The sequence below is a fragment of the Oncorhynchus keta genome, chromosome 13 (assembly GCF_023373465.1).
Source record: "Oncorhynchus keta strain PuntledgeMale-10-30-2019 chromosome 13, Oket_V2, whole genome shotgun sequence".
NCBI classification, from domain to species: domain Eukaryota; kingdom Metazoa; phylum Chordata; class Actinopteri; order Salmoniformes; family Salmonidae; genus Oncorhynchus; species Oncorhynchus keta.
Window position 1 is genome coordinate 43,461,319 of NC_068433.1, and position 17,393 is coordinate 43,478,711.

The following is a 17,393-nucleotide window of genomic DNA, read 5'->3' on the forward strand; positions in this document are numbered from 1 at the left end:
TGTGACGTTATTTGGATATTTATGAATTACCTTTGAAAGACAGGGTCCTGACAAAGGGACGTTTCTTTTTTTGCTGAGTTTACTAAGTGTACGTTGTGTAGTAAGCTGTTAGTAGCCCATGTGCCTAACTCTAATAATTTGCTCCCTTTTCCCCTCATAACTTAGCCTACTGTTCTGACTTGCTGGTGCACATTTAGTCTATAGCCTGTTTTAGAAAAATTTCATAATCAAATATTGTAAGAGCTTTCATTGTCTGCTTATATGTTCCCTTTATTTACCCTACGGTTCTGACTTGGTGTACAGGGAGAATACTGTAAGAACGGCCCATGTTCTGAATTCTGTCACTGTACAATTCAAAAGTGCTGAACAAATAGTTATATTGACTACATCAGTCCTAGTTCGCTCTTTAATGTCTTTATCAAAATCAAGGGTTGCCTCTTATCTGCTCGTAGTCTCCTTTTACAATAATTTGTACATCTCAATTATCAGTAGCAACCAATTTTTTAAAAGAAAGTCAGCCATATCCGCTATGTTTATTTAAAAGGCAGTAAATTATGCTGAATTAACTTTTTCGCTGCCAGACAGTTCTCTGCTGATAGCCAGGTGTAGTGGTGGTAAGGTGTTGCAGATTGACATTGTCTAGTGCTTTTGCTGTTCGTTACTCATCTTATTGGCTGACGAAAAGTAAATGTGGAAACTTCTAACATTTTCAATATGCGCATCGGAATTTGATAAGAAGGACGCTGCATCCCCAATATGTCGGTCTTCACTTGTAGCCTACTTTGGTGCTGCGATGCCTGTGAGAAGGATCCGTTCACGGGCATTGACTAATAAGAATTTAGATATCTGAGAGAGCACGTGAGTGAGAGGTGCTTTGGAGTAGGCTCCGGTGATTGGCAGCCGGGATAAGGGAATTATAATTATTATATTCAGCCCAAGGGCACAACGGCCAAATTGTTCGCACGGGATACATTTTCTTAGAGGGCATTACTGCCTAACAAGGGGGCATCGACAGCCATGGCCGCCGATGCCATCAGAGAATTTGAGCCCTGACACACAAGCACGCACAGTCTGCTGGGAGACTGAAAAGGCCCTCAGAGAAAACAACAACAGTAACTGTAAATGCCAATCTCAATCTCTCTGTTTGGGTTGGCTTGAGTAAACAGGAAATGATTGGCTCCCTCTAATCTGATGCATTCGAGCCAATAAGAGACTAACACAATTAGGGCTCATCAAATTAAAGATCTCGACTCTTTCTTCCAGGAACCCTACCCTTTCATTCCAGTACACTCCAGTTTTTAGGCCCTGATGTAGATCAGACAAATCCATTATATGGGAGACAAGGATGAAATCTCCTGTCACACACGTAGCATACCTTGGCAATGATACAGGCAGTGTCCCAATACTGTTAAATGGCTCAATGCCTTGTCTCCTCCACAAGAAAAGGCCACCCCTGCTAATGACACAGGCATTTCCCAATACTCTTAAACATTCCCCATTCCTTGTCTCCTCTTTCCATCATAAATACGCACACGTGCAAGGACTGAATATGATGCTTTTATGGGACACTTTTAGGACACAGTCCTAAAGACATTTACCAGGCCCATGCTATTCAGTTTCTGGGCTGGTAAAGTCATTAAGGGTGTTGCTGTTTACCTAACGACTTGCTGGGTTCTTTGATCAGGGTGACCAGAGCCCCAGTATGGTCTACAGGCTGACCTGTCAATCATCACACTGATGGGGTGAGTGACAGCTGGGCGTTCTGACACACAAAGCCTGACCCCTGCGACCTGGCGATACTTTCCTCTTGATAGTAAACCCCAGAAGACACACACACACACACACACACACACACACACACACACACACACACACACACACACACACACACACACACACACACACACACACACACACACACACACACACACACACACACACACACACACACACACACACACACACACACACACACACACACAGGGACATAACACACATACTTAGAGGAACATGCACACATAACTGTCTGCACACATACCTGTCTGCATACACACACAAACACATAAGTAATCCTTGGGACTAGTCTTACTAGTGGAGCCGTGATTTATGACCCTGAATGACAAGGGTAGTTTAAACATCTGGTCTCCTATAAGTGTCCCTCTCTATCGCGCTCTCCCCCTCTGCCTTCCAGCTGAACTAGCCACATGGTATTTCTATGCTGAGCTCCAAGGATTTTCCAGTAGCGTCCTTCACTGGGTCACTGGAATACCATTATCATTTTCCTACTCCATACACACTCACACAGCCTAGGCCAGACAGAGGGAGAGATTACAGAAAAAGTCATAAAATAAGACAAGAAGGAAATCTTGCCTTATTCATTTGTCTTTTTCTGCAATCCATCAATCTTATTTTGTCTGACTGGGATGGGAGTGTACTGTCGAAGGCGGTGTGGGGAGAAGGGGGGTAGTGAGCCCTAAAAAGGACAGTAAAGGACAGTAAACCCAGCAGGGGGTGCAGACCAGGCTCTGTAGCTGCTAACCCTTTAACCTCTTCCCACCCACCTGCCTGGCCAGAGCAGCAGGCCTCTCTCACACACACACCTCTGCTAACCCTGCTCTAATGCCTGTGTCTGTACGTCATGAGTGACTGGAATACGGTTGTGCGCGTGTGGGTATGCACGCAAGTCACTTGCCTGAGGACAAATAGCTAGTGAATGAAGCCATTATGTGTATACTTCCTTTCTCCTCACTTGACGAGGTGAAGCACATGTACATGGAATAAGTGAATAATGGATTGTTTGTGTATGTGTGCAGGAACAGACTGTACCGTACAATATACTATTTATCTATCAGCTTCTACCTCTCTGGGACCCTTTCCACCCATTCCTTGCCTCTCATCCCTCTGAATGCTCCCTCCCTCCCTCCCTCTACCCATCCGTCCGTCTTAACTGTAAAACCTGCTCACCTCTCTTTATCTTACCCTAATCTCTCCATCCTGCATCTCTTGATCCTTCTTCTCCTCTTTCCTCCCTCTCCTCCGACCTTTCTTCCACCTTCCCTCCCACCACTCTCGCTCACTGCTATCTTTTCTCAGTGCTAGCCGATGCTGTTGAAAAACGTTTCCCTTCACCCTCCCTCCCGCTCACCGTTGTCGTGTCTCAGGGCGGTGTTGGTCTCGGCGTATCGGGACAGGCTGACCTCGTAGCCTCGCTGCTCCAGGATCCGCTGGAACAGCTGGACCTCTGTATCCGCGGCTACGTGCTGACCCGTCAACACGATAGCCCGTGTGACCCGCCCGGCCCGGTTCTGATTGGACCCCTTGACCTGAGGAAGAGGGGGAAGAGAGGGATGTTCAATATCGACATATAGAGAGGTCACTCCAACAACCAACAAACAGCATTGCTGTATATTTATATGCAATACAAACAAAGACCATAAAAGACCATAAGACCCCCACAAAGACAGTACATGATGCCAAAAGTGACCATTTCCTGGCAGTTCATATGGAACTATTTCTCATTTTAATCCTATTTGTATTTGCATTTTATCACACCTTTATTTAACTAGGCAAGTCAGTTAAGAACAAATTCTTATTTACAATGACGGCCTACCTCGGCTAAACCCTAACGACGCTGGGCCAATTGTGTGCTATGGGACTCCCAATCATGGCCGGTTGTGATACAGCCTGGAATCGAACCAGGGTCTGTAGTGACGCCTCTAGCACGGAGATGCAGTGCCTTAGACGCTGCGCCACTCGGGATCCAGAATGTATTACCGGCACTTAAACAATGCCCCCATAAACGATTGAAAAGGGCATCAAAACAGTGAACAGAACAACCCTATAGCACTAGGGAATAGAGCCTGAGCTAAACAAGCTTAAACCCTTAGCGAGTGAGAGAGAAACCAGTTGTGAATGATTGGGCTGACAGGGACATATGAAAGCTATGTAGCTGCTCAGCTCGCTCTGTTTACACAACTCTGGGCTGGATAAGCTGGATAAGGATAGCAGCAGGATCAAACTGTGATGGCTGGGGCAGGGGTGAAGGTAGGGAGGGGAGGGGAGGGGAGATGGAGGGTAGGAGAGAGAGAGAAAAAGTTAATCTCCTTTGGTAAGGAGAGGGAGGGCAGTTTTTACTATATCATTTCTGAAGTAGAGGGACTTTTCTTTCAGAACTGTTCGCCCCTCCCTCTCCATTGCCTGCTCATTCATTTGTCTCTCTATCAGTCTCGCTCTTATCCCTTTCTCCTTTTCCTTTTCCTCTCGCTCTCCGGTCTTTCTGTCTCTCTCTCTTACCCTTCTCCCTTTAAATCACTCTCTCCAGTCTCTCTCTCTCCATACCATTCCTCTCCAGTCTCTCTATATTCTCTCTGTCGTTCCTCTCGTTCTCCCGAGGCCTATGGTGGCGTGGCCTGTAAACGTTTCCATCTGGGAGCTGCAGGCCACATCAGAGGGAACGTCACAAGACCCCCATAACTGCAACGAGTTTCTCTACCCTCCCATCTCCCTCCAACCAGCTCCACAGAATCCTTTCCACCCTCTAATACACCCACAGCCCCGTTCTCTCTCCACCTTCCAATACTTACACTCCACCTTTCCATCCTCTCTTCCCCCAGATACTAATCTCAAACATGCAAATATTCCACAGTGCTCATCCTGCTGCCTCCCTGCCTGCCAATCCGCCATGGCCCAGTTCAAACACAAACATAATTATTTCATTAGGAGATTCGCCAAATTGGGATCCTAGGCCTAGAACTCTTTTTGTGTTCTTTCATTTCTCTTCCTCTCCCTCGTTCCCTTTCTCCCTGAGTAATAACAAATACACTCCATCACCCCTTCCTCCTCCTCTCTTCTTCCTCCAGCAAGGAAGGAGCGAGTTTACAGTTGGCCCATAACACAGAGTGAAATATTAGAATAATATTACTTTAATAAGCGGGGAATCGAATCAAGGTGTTTATACAACAGAGGCAATCCTCTGAACAGCGCACCTTCAATATAATCCGTAGCCGAGAGGGACTCATATTAAACACACTCATAAACAGTTTATTTGGCAGAGTGAGGGAGAACCACTGCTGGGGAAATTATGTTTGTATTGATTAAACTGTTTTGGTATACACAGCACACAGCCGCGAGCTCAGGTTTACCGAGGAAATTGCTTCCACTTTTTCATTTGGTAACTGATTTGATGAGCAAAGACGTTTGTATCAATACTGCATAATGTGTTGTGTTGTGTGTTGTGAATACAGCCGATTTATGATGTATTCATGTTAAGTTTACCAATGGTAAACAAACTATTTACTAATGGTTTATAATGAGTTTACAAGCAGCCCTTAAAATTAAGAGTTCTCCATGTTTTCTAAAATGACCTCATCTGCCAGTGCTGACATCACCAACGAGAAAAAAAATACGGACCCCGCTCCTCGTCCCCATGACGACCCTGTGATGGACAGTGGAGCCCCTCTAGCTGTCAGAGGGGCAGTAGCATTGAGTATACAGTATCTGGTATGTGTTCTGCTGATACTGAATCCCAGTATCCCACATTTAGTCGTATATTAATAGACCTGCTATCGTTAACAGTCCTGGCTGACTGGGCCCGACCTATGATTCTTCCCAACAGGTCACGCTCTCTGGTCCTTCCACCCCATGGCAACCCTCTGGCCATAGCTGCGGGAAGTAGGGGTGCTGAGGGTGCTGCAGCACCCCCTGAAAAATCTGAAATTAAAAATTGTGGCACCAAAATGTACAGCAACCCCTCCCTGAAACTACTTCTAGTGGCTATGTCCCTGACACTCCCCTGGCAACCGCTCTGATGCTAGCAGACATATGGTTACGGTAAACATCTTCACCTTAACCCGTCGTTCCAGTCCAGATGATGAAGACCCATACACGCAGTACGTGAACATAATACCTAACCAATTGTGACACTAAACTTGACCCCAAACCGCAAGACGTCAACATCATCCCGCAAATACATTACTCGATACAGTTTACTTGCTTGAATATGACGTACAGGCAAGTTATGCCCCACATTCTCTGCCACCACTGCTGAAATATGTACGCAACAGAGTGATGTGATGTCACAGCAGTGTTTTTGGATGGTCACATGTGAACTGGGTGGTGCTCTGCTCTGGGTTGGTTTCCAGAAACAGTTCTCTACAACACACCATTTCGAAGCAAAACAAGACAGATGTATCACTTTAACCGCAACCTTCTACCACAATAGTAACTACACTGACACTGTTAGTAAATATGGGGAAAGACAGCTTTCAATGGACTGAGAGTACTACAATATTTATGAGTGACTCACATGATCTCAGCAGCCCATACAAATCAGAGTGCTTCCATACGACAGTGAAAAGTCCTACCCACATAAATCTCCCCTGGGTTCACTTCATATCACATCCAGTGTGTGATTGTTAGCCCTCTGAGGTGGGTCTGTTCACTGTGCGCTGTATTGACCATATGTCCCTCCATCCGTGGAGAGACGGAGGAATGCAGAGGGTTAATGGGCCTTGCACTCGTTTGGAAGGAAAATACATGTGTGAAAGTTTAGCTGTCCGGGGACAGGGAGGGGAGAGATAGGGAGAGAGGAAGAGGAAGAGAGGGAGAGGTTGCGAATTAGGGGACAGGAGGGTGAGCCAAAAGGAGAAAGGCCTGTTTGTGTGAGACTGTTGGGGAGTCTAGAGAGGCCAGGGCTGGCTGTATAAGCCCTGGTTCTGGCCCTGTCTATGTGTTAGTATTCATCTGGCTCTGTAGGGGCTGTTTGGTCATGCACTACCATGCTGCTTCTCTCCTTGGTTACTGGTGAAGGATCTGCCATGGAGGCTTTTCTTCTGTGCTCTACTTCTCTCTTTTATTCTCACAGTCATTCTCTCCCTGCCTCCATTTCTCATCCCTCACTCTTTTCTTCCTCCACTCCCTCTGACCCTCTCAAAATATCCATCTGAGCCCTTCATCGCCCCCATCTTTCTGGCTCTCTTTCCCACTCTCTCCTTCCATCCCTAACCTTCTCTCTCGGTGACAGGATGTGGCTTAGTCTTACCACTGGCTCCATGGGTAGAGTTCAGTGTGTCTGAGAGGCCCAGGGTTATAAATACTCCCATCTCAGCCATGCACACAGAGACAGACAGAGAAACAGATATACAGCCCACTGGCAATGTATAGACACCCATTCCATGACTCATATCACCCAGTCACATCCAAGGCCAAACACCCATAATGAGGGGGTCTGCAAAACGCATATCGCCCTATCCCATATGAGTCGCATTCAGTACATCGAGTAAGACATCTTGTTCGAAGTTGAGAACAGTCAAAACAAATCAGAAGGTCATCATTCAATCACAACAAATGTGCATTTTACATAAACAAATATGTAGTTAAACATAACAGAAAGCTAATGCACACATCAGACAGGTGGGGCGAGCTGTCTAAAATCATCTCCAGACTTCCAAGTATTTGTCTCCATCCTTCCTCAGTACAGTTAATATGGTGCAGGTGTCTCCATCCTTCCTCAGTACAGTTAATATGGTGCAGGTGTCTCCATCCTTCCTCAGTACAGTAATATGGTGCAGGTGTCTCCATCCTTCCTCAGTACAGTTAATATGGTGCAGGTGTCTCCATCCTTCCTCAGTACAGTTAATATGGTGCAGGTGTCTCCATCCTTCCTCAGTACAGTTAATATGGTGCAGGTGTCTCCATCCTTCCTCAGTACAGTTAATATGGTGCAGGTGTCCCCATCCTTCCTCAGTACAGTTAATATGGTGCAGGTGTCTCCATCCTTCCTCAGTACAGTTAATATGGTGCAGGTGTCTCCATCCTTCCTCAGTACAGTTAATATGGTGCAGGTGTCTCCATCCTTCCTCAGTACAGTTAATATGGTGCAGGTGTCTCCATCCTTCCTCAGTACAGTTAATATGGTGCAGGTGTCTCCATCCTTCCTCAGTACAGTTAATATGGTGCAGGTGTCTCCATCCTTCCTCAGTACAGTGTCTCCAATATGGTGCAGGTGTCTCCATCCTTCCTCAGTACAGTTAATATGGTGCAGGTGTCTCCATCCTTCCTCAGTACAGTTAATATGGTGCAGGTGTCTCCATCCTTCCTCAGTACAGTTAATATGGTGCAGGTGTCTCCATCCTTCCTCAGTACAGTTAATATGGTGCAGGTGTCTCCATCCTTCCTCAGTACAGTAATATGGTGCAGGTGTCTCCATCCTTCCTCAGTACAGTTAATATGGTGCAGGTGTCTCCATCCTTCCTCAGTACAGTTAATATGGTGCAGGTGTCTCCATCCTTCCTCAGTACAGTTAATATGGTGCAGGTGTCTCCATCCTTCCTCAGTACAGTTAATATGGTGCAGGTGTCTCCATCCTTCCTCAGTACAGTTAATATGGTGCAGGTGTCTCCATCCTTCCTCAGTACAGTAATATGGTGCAGGTGTCTCCATCCTTCCTCAGTACAGTAATATGGTGCAGGTGTCTCCATCCTTCCTCAGTACAGTAATATGGGGCAGGTGTCTCCATCCTTCCTCAGTACAGTAATATGGTGCAGGTGTCTCCTAGTCTTCTATCAGTATCATCAACTGAAGAGTTTCCTTCATATGCTACCACTTCTATTGCTGCTAGCAGTTCATTCAATTTCGATTACTCGTTATTTAGAAAAGGATACCAAGTAGAGGACAAATGTTTTATTTATTTTTATTTAACCTTTATTTAACCAGGTAGGCTAGTTCTCATTTGCAACTGCGACCTGGCCAAGATAAAGCATAGCAATTCGACACACAACAACACAGAGTTACACATGTAATAAACAAAACATACAGTCAATAATAAAGTAGAACAAAATAAAACAAAGTCTATATACAGTGAGTGCAAATGAGGTAAGTTAAGGAAATAAATAGGCCATGGTGGCGAAGTAATTACAATATAGCAGTTAAACACTGGAATGGTAGATCGGCAGAAGATGAATGTGCAGGTAGAGATACTGGGGTGCAAAGAAGCAAAATAAATAAATAAATACCAGTATGGGGATGAGGTAGGTAGATAGATGGGCTGTTTACAAATAGGCTAAGTACAGGTGCAGTGATCTGTAATATGCTCTGACAGCTGGTGCTTAAAGCTAGTGAGGGAGATGTGAGTCTCCAGCTTCAGAAATTTTTGCAATTCATTCCAGTCATGGGCAGCAGAGAACTGGAAGGAAAGACGACCAAAGGAGGAATTGGCTTTGGGGGTGACCAGTGAGATATAACTGCTGGAGCGCGTGCTACGAGTGGGTGCTGCTATGGTGACCAGTGAGCTGAGATAAGGCGGGGCTTTACCTAGCAGAGACTTGAAGATAACCTGTAGCCAGTGGTTTTGGTGACGAGTGTGAAGCGAGGGCCAACCAACGAGAGCGTACAGGTCGCAATGGTGGGTAGTGTATGGGGCTTTGGAGACAAAACGGATGGCACTGTGATAGACTGCATCCAGTTTGTTGAGTAGAGTGTTGGAGGCTATTTTATAGATGACATCACCGAAGTTGAGGATTGGTAGGATGGTCAGTTTTACGAGGGTATGTTTGGCAGCATGAGTGAAGGATGCTTTGTTGCGATATAGGAAGCCAATTCTAGATTTAATTTTGGATTGGAGATGCTTAATGTGAGTCTGGAAGGAGAGTTTACAGTCTAACCAGACACCCAGGTATTTGTAGTTGTCCACGTATCCTAAGTCAGAGCCGTCCAGAGTAGTGATGCTGGACGGGCGAGCAGGTGTGGGCAACGATCGATTGAAAAGCATGCATTTAGTTTTACTTGCGTTTAAGAGCAGTTGGAGGCCACGGAAGGAGAGTTGTATGGCATTGAAGCTCGTCTGGAAGTTAGTTAACACAGTGTCCATGGGGGGGCCAGAAGTATACAGAATGGTGTCGTCTGCGTCGAGGTGGATCAGAGAATCACCAGCAGCAAGAGCAACATCATTGATGTATACTGAAAAGAGAGTCGGCCCGAGAATTGAACCCTGTGGCACACCCATAGAGACTGTCAGAGGTCCAGACAACAGGCCCTCCGATTTGACACAATGACACAGAGAACCAAGCGAGGCAATCATTTGAGAAACCAAGGATGTCGAGTGTGCCAATAAGAATGTTGTGATTGACAGAGTCGAAAGCCTTGGCCAGGTCGATGAATACGGCTGCACAGTAATGTCTCTTATCAAAATTAACAGTATTGGGACCCAGCCATTAGAGTACACCAGGGGAGGCTCCTCAGAGGAGGAAGGACCATCCTCCTCAGTGAATTTCATAAAATGTTTAATTGTTAAACACTTAAAGTTATTTTAGTTAAAACTATACTAAATATAATCACGTTACCAAATAATGTATTAAAACACTATTTAGCAATATAGGTCTACAGTAGCCTCAACAGCACTCATTAGGGTAGCACCACGGTGTAGCCGGAGGACAGCTAGCTTCTGTCCTCCTCTTGGTACATTAACTTCAATACAAAACCTTGGAGGCTCATGGTTCTCACCCCCTTATATAGACTTACACAATAATTGTGACAACTTCCGGAGGACGTCCTACAACCTATCAGAGCTGTTGCAACATGAACTGACATGTTGTCCACCCATAATTAATCTAGTACTGAAAGCATACAGCTAGCGAGCCATGCAGTTTATAAAATGTGGTGAGTCGTTGACTCAAAGAGAGAGAAAGACAATCGTTGAACAGTTTTGAACAAATTAATTTCCTCCAAAATGAAGGAGAAGCAAGAGAGAAATAGAGAGATTGTCATTTAAAAAAAAAAACTTTAAGTTTCACTTACTTAGTTAGCAAATGCAGCTAGCTAGTTTAGCCAACACAAACACCTTGTTCAAATAGGGGGATGCTATGTTACTTAGCTGGTTATGACTATTCAACACAACACTGGAACTCTTCCAAGTCAACATAAGCTTTTGGTTTTACTAATTTATTGCCATCGGGGCTTGCCGGTGTAAGTGCTAAACTGTTTACTGACTGTACACTGGAACTTTACTGCATGATTGTAGCAGGTTTACTGACAACGTTAGTTATATTAGCTATGTTGACTATGAAGTTAATATGGTGACAACGATGTAGGTTGTGTGTAGACGTTATGATTTGGAAAGTTTTTCTCGCCTGGTCACATACAGCTGATGTGTTGTGCATTGAAGTCCACAAGCGAAGGGACAAGGTGAGAGGAAGAGAGTGCATAGATGTGAGAGGGAAAACAACATGGCTGCTATGAATGATCAGGGGTGTATTCATTTCCCGCCGATTCTGTTGAAAATACATTTCTTAAACGGAAGCAAATGAAACCAAATGGGCATAAAAACCTGAATTTTTCCAATAGAAACTCTCATTTGCAACTGTTGGAGTAATGGTTACACACTATATCAGCTAGATGCAGGCAAGAGCGTGCAAGGCGGTATTGAATGTGTCACTGTCTGTGCACCTACGATGTAAACTTTCATTAATAGGCTCCCTTATGATGTGTATAGGAAAATGTTAGTATCATGTAGTAACCTAAACCTATTGCTGTTACATTGAACTAGGTGAATGGAATATGAATGCAAGTCATCCCAATATGTTGTAATAGAAATAAGGCCATGCTCATGAATAAAAATGTGTCCTCCCTCATCTTAAACAGCACTGACCACCACTGGAGTACACACATCTACCATCCCAGCACCCTAACTGACTCCCTGACCCTACCTCCCCAGCACCCTAACTGACTCCCTGACCCTACCATCCCAGCACCCTAACTGACTCCCTGACCCTACCATCCCAGCACCCTAACTGACTCCCTGACCCTACCATCCCAGCACCCTAACTGACTCCCTGACCCTACCATCCCAGCACCCTAACTGACTCCCTGACCCTACCTCCCCAGCACCCTAACTGACTCCCTGACCCTACCATCCCAGCACCCTAACTGACTCCCTGACCCTACCTCCCCAGCACCCTAACTGACTCCCTGACCCTACCATCCCAGCACCTAACTGACTCCCTGACCCTACCATCCCAGCACCCTAACTGACCCTACCATCCCAGCACCCTAACTGACTCCCTGATCCATCCCAGCACCCTAACTGACTCCCTGACCCTACCATCCCAGCACCCTAACTGACTCCCTGACCCTACCATCCCAGCACCCTAACTGACTCCCTGACCCTACCATCCCAGCACCCTAACTGACTCCCTGACCCTACCATCCCAGCACCCTAACTGACTCCCTGACCCTACCATCCCAGCACCCTAACTGACTCCTGACCCTACCATCCCAGCACCCTAACTGACTCCCTGACCCTACCATCCCAGCACCCTAACTGACTCCCTGACCCTACCATCCCAGCACCCTAACTGACCCCTGACCCTACCATCCCAGCACCCTAACTGACTCCCTGACCCTAACATCCCAGCACCCTAACTGACTCCCTGACCCTACCATCCCAGCACCCTAACTGACTCCCTGACCCTACCATCCCAGCACCCTAACTGACTCCCTGACCCTACCATCCCAGCACCCTAACTGACTCCCTGACCCTACCTCCCAGCACCCTAACTGACTCCCTGACCCTACCATCCCAGCACCCTAACTGACTCCTGACCCTACCATCCCAGCACCCTAACTGACCCAGCACCCTAACTGACTCCCTGACCCTACCATCCCAGCACCCTAACTGCATCCCTGACCCTACCATCCCAGCACCCTAACTAACTCCCTGACCCTACCATCCCAGCACCTAACTGAATCCCTGACCCTACCATCCCAGCACCCTAACTGACTCCCTGACCCTACCATCCCAGCACCCTAACTGACTCCCTGACCCTACCATCCCAGCACCCTAACTGACTCCCTGACCCTACCATCCCAGCACCCTAACTGACTCCCTGACCCTACCATCCCAGCACCCTAACTGACTCCCTGACCCTACCATCCCAGCACCCTAACTGACTCCCTGACCCTACCATCCCAGCACCCTAACTGACTCCCTGACCCTACCATCCCAGCACCCTAACTGACTCCCTGACCCTACCATCCCAGCACCTAACTGACTCCCTGACCCTACCATCCCAGCACCCTAACTGACTCCCTGACCCTACCATCCCAGCACCCTAACCTCAGCACCCTAACTGACTCCCTGACCCTACCATCCCAGCACCCTAACTGACTCCCTGACCCTACCATCCCAGCACCCTAACTGACTCCCTGACCCTACCATCCCAGCACCCTAACTGACTCCCTGACCCTACCATCCCAGCACCCTAACTGACTCCCTGACCCTACCATCCCAGCACCCTAACTGACTCCCTGACCCTACCATCCCAGCACCCTAACTGACTCCCTGACCCTACCATCCCAGCACCCTACCATCCCAGCACCCTAACTGACTCCCTGACCCTACCTCCAGAGCACCCTAACTGACTCCCTGATCCCAGCACCCTAACTGACTCCCTGACCCTACCTCCAGAGCACCCGGACTGACTCCACCCTACCTCCAGAGCATCCTAACTGACTCCCTGACCCTACCTCCAGAGCATCCCTGACTCCCTGAGCAGCCTAACTGACTCCCTGACCCTATACAAGATCTTCTCCCCTGCACCCGAACTGACTCCCTGACCCTACCTCCAGAGCATCCTAACTGACTCCCTGACCCTACCTCAGAGCACCCTAACTGACTCCCTGACCCTACCTCCAGAGCATCCCTGACTCCCTGACCCTACCTCCAGAGCACCCTAACTGACTCCCTGACCCTACCTCCAGAGCACCCTCCTCCCTGAGAGCACCCTAACTGACTCCCTGACCCTACCTCCAGAGCACCCTAACTGACTCCCTGACCCTACCTCCAGAGCACCCTAACTGACTCCCTGACCCTAAGAGCACCCTAACTGACTCCCTGACCCTACCTCCAGAGCACCCTAACTGACTCCCTGACCCTACCTCCAGAGCACCCTAACTGACTCCCTGACCCTACCTCCAGAGCACCTAACTGAACTGACTCCCTGACTGACCCTACCTCCAGAGCACCCTAACTGACTCCCTGACCCTACCTCCAGAGCATCCTAACTGACTCCCTGACCCTACCTCCAGAGCATCCTAACTGACTCCCTGACCCTACCTCCAGAGCATCCTAACTGACTCCCTGACCCTACCTCCCCAGCAGCCTAACTGACTCCCTGACCCTATACAAGATCTTCTCCCCTGCATCCTAACTGACTCCCTGACCCTACCTCCAGAGCACCCTAACTGACTCCCTGACCCTACCTCCAGAGCATGACTCCTGACCCTCCCAGCACCCTAACTGACTCCCTGACCCTACCATCCCAGCACCCTGACTCCCTGACCCTACCTCCAGACCCTAACTGCACCCTACCATCCCAGCACCCTGACTCCCTGACCCTACCATCCCAGCACCCTAACTGACTCCCTGACCCTACCATCCCAGCACCCTAACTGACTCCCTGACCCTACCATCCCAGCACCCTAACTGAGCACCCTAACTGACTCCCTGACCCTACCATCCCAGCACCCTAACTGACTCCCTGACCCTACCATCCCAGCACCCTAACTGACTCCCTGACCCTACCTCCCCAGCACCCTAACTGACTCCCTGACCCTACCTCCCCAGCACCCTAACTGACTCCCTGACCCTACCTCCAGAGCACCCTAACTGACTCCCTGACCCTACCTCCAGAGCACCCGAACTGACTCCCTGACCCTACCTCCAGAGCACCCTAACTGACTCCCTGACCCTACCTCCAGAGAGCACTCCCTAACCTCCTGAGCATCCTAACTGACCCCTGACCCTACCTCCAGAGCATCCTAACTGACTCCCTGACCCTACCTCCCCAGCAGCCTAACTGACTCCCTGACCCTATACAAGATGACTGACTCCCTGACCCTACCTCCAGAGCATCCTAACTGACTCCCTGACCCTACCTCCAGAGCACCCTAACTGACTCCTGACCCTACCTCCAGAGCATCCTAACTGACTCCCTGACCCTACCTCCAGAGCACCCTAACTGACTCCCTGACCCTACCTCCAGAGCACCCTAACTGACTCCCTGACCCTACCTCCAGAGCACCCTAACTGACTCCCTGACCCTACCTCCAGAGCACCCTAACTGACTCCCTGACCCTACCTCCAGAGCACCCTAACTGACTCCCTGACCCTACCTCCAGAGCACCCTAACTGACTCCCTGACCCTACCTCCAGAGCACCCTAACTGACTCCCTGACCCTACCTCCAGAGCACCTACCTCCCTGACCCTACCTCCAGAGCACCCTAACTGACTCCCTGACCCTACCTCCAGAGCAGACTCCCTGACCCTACCTCCAGAGCATCCTAACTGACTCCCTGACCCTACCTCCAGAGCACCCTAACTGACTCCCTGACCCTACCTCCAGAGCATCCTAACTGACTCCCTGACCCTACCTCCAGAGCATCCTAACTGACTCCCTGACCCTACCTCCAGAGCATCCTAACTGACTCCCTGACCCTACCTCCCCAGCAGCCTAACTGACTCCCTGACCCTATACAAGATCTTCTCCCCTGCACCTGAACTGACTCCCTGACCCTACCTCCAGAGCATCCTAACTGACTCCCTGACCCTACCTCCAGAGCACCCTAACTGACTCCCTGACCCTACCTCCAGAGCATCCTAACTGACTCCCTGACCCTACCTCCAGAGCACCCTAACTGACTCCCTGACCCTGAGCCCTGACCTCCCTACCTCCAGAGCACCCTAACTGACTCCCTGACCCTACCTCCAGAGCACCCTAACTGACTCCCTGACCCTACCTCCAGAGCACCCTAACTGACTCCCTGACCCTACCTCCAGAGCACCCTAACTGACTCCCTGACCCTACCTCCAGAGCACCCTAACTGACTCCCTGACCCTACCTCCAGAGCACCTACCTCCACCCTACCTCCAGAGCACCCTAACTGACTCCCTGACCCTACCTCCAGAGCACCCTAACTGACTCCCTGACCCTACCTCCAGAGCACCCTAACTGACTCCCTGACCCTACCTCCAGAGCACCCTAACTGACTCCCTGACCCTACCTCCAGAGCACCCTAACTGACTCCCTGACCCTACCTCCAGAGCACCTAACTGACTCCCTGACCCTACCTCCAGAGCATCCTAACTGACTCCTGACCCTACCTCCAGAGCACCCTAACTGACTCCCTGACCCTACCTCCAGAGCATCCTAGACTCCCTGAGCATCCTAACTGACTCCCTGACCCTACCTCCAGAGCATCCTAACTGACTCCCCCTACCTCCCCAGCAGCCTAACTGACTCCCTGACCCTAGATCTTCTCCCCTGCACCCTACCTCCAGACACCCTGACTCTCCTGACCCTACCTCCAGAGCACCCTAACTGACTCCCTGACCCTACCTCCAGAGCACCCTAACTGACTCCCTGACCCTACCTCCAGAGCACCCTAACTGACTCCCTGACCCTACCTCCAGAGCACCCTAACTGACTCCCTGACCCTACCTCCAGAGCATCCTAACTGACTCCCTGACCCTACCTCCAGAGCACCCTAACTGACTCCCTGACCCTACCTCCAGAGCACCCTAACTGACTCCCTGACCCTACCTCCAGAGCACCCTAACTGACTCCCTGACCCTACCTCCAGAGCACCCTAACTGACTCCCTGACCCTACCTCCAGAGCATCCTAACTGACTCCCTGACCCTACCTCCCCAGCAGCCTAACTGACTCCCTGACCCTACCTCCAGAGCATCCTAACTGACTCCCTGACCCTACCTCCCCAGCAGCCTAACTGACTCCCTGACCCTATACAGATCTTCTCCCCTGCACCCGAACTGACTCCCTGACCCTACCTCCAGAGCACCCTAACTGACTCCCTGACCCTACCTCCAGAGCACCCTAACTGACTCCCTGACCCTACCTCCAGAGCACCCTAACTGACTCCCTGACCCTACCTCCAGAGCACCCTAACTGACTCCCTGACCCTACCTCCAGAGCACCCTAACTGACTCCCTGACCCTACCTCCAGAGCATCCTAACTGACTCCCTGACCCTACCTCCAGAGCACCCTAACTGACCCTACCTCCAGAGCACCCTAACTGACTCCTGTCTCAGCGTCAAAGCAACAAACAAGCTTCCAGATCTATCTGAACACCATGAAACATGCTCCACACATATGCGGTGAGTTTGAACGCCGCTCTGATGGGATTACCAGCGGCATTGAATCACAGCGTGTATGTGTGTGCGAGTGAGGCTGTGTTCAATTGCTTTTCTGATCCATGGTCCAGTCTCCTGCCTCCTGCCCTGGGACTGAATGGGTTTGTCAGGGTCTGGAAGAGACTCAAAGAGGATAAAGAGCTGGAGGATCACATTCCGTAACTCTGTTCTAACACTTCCTACTGCCGG

The 17,393-nt window shown here is 49.3% G+C and overlaps 1 protein-coding gene across 2 annotated transcripts in view; it reads right to left on the minus strand.

Moving 5' to 3' along the window:
* The window catches only part of LOC118392380 (cadherin-like and PC-esterase domain-containing protein 1), an 82,657-nt gene that overhangs the window by 62,178 nt on the left and 3,086 nt on the right, over positions 1-17,393 (minus strand). For both annotated transcript variants that reach the window (XM_052460226.1, XM_052460227.1), the window contains exon 2: positions 3,146-3,323. In XM_052460226.1, coding sequence (XP_052316186.1) covers positions 3,146-3,323 — 178 coding nt within the window. The remainder of the gene's footprint in view (positions 1-3,145; positions 3,324-17,393) is intronic.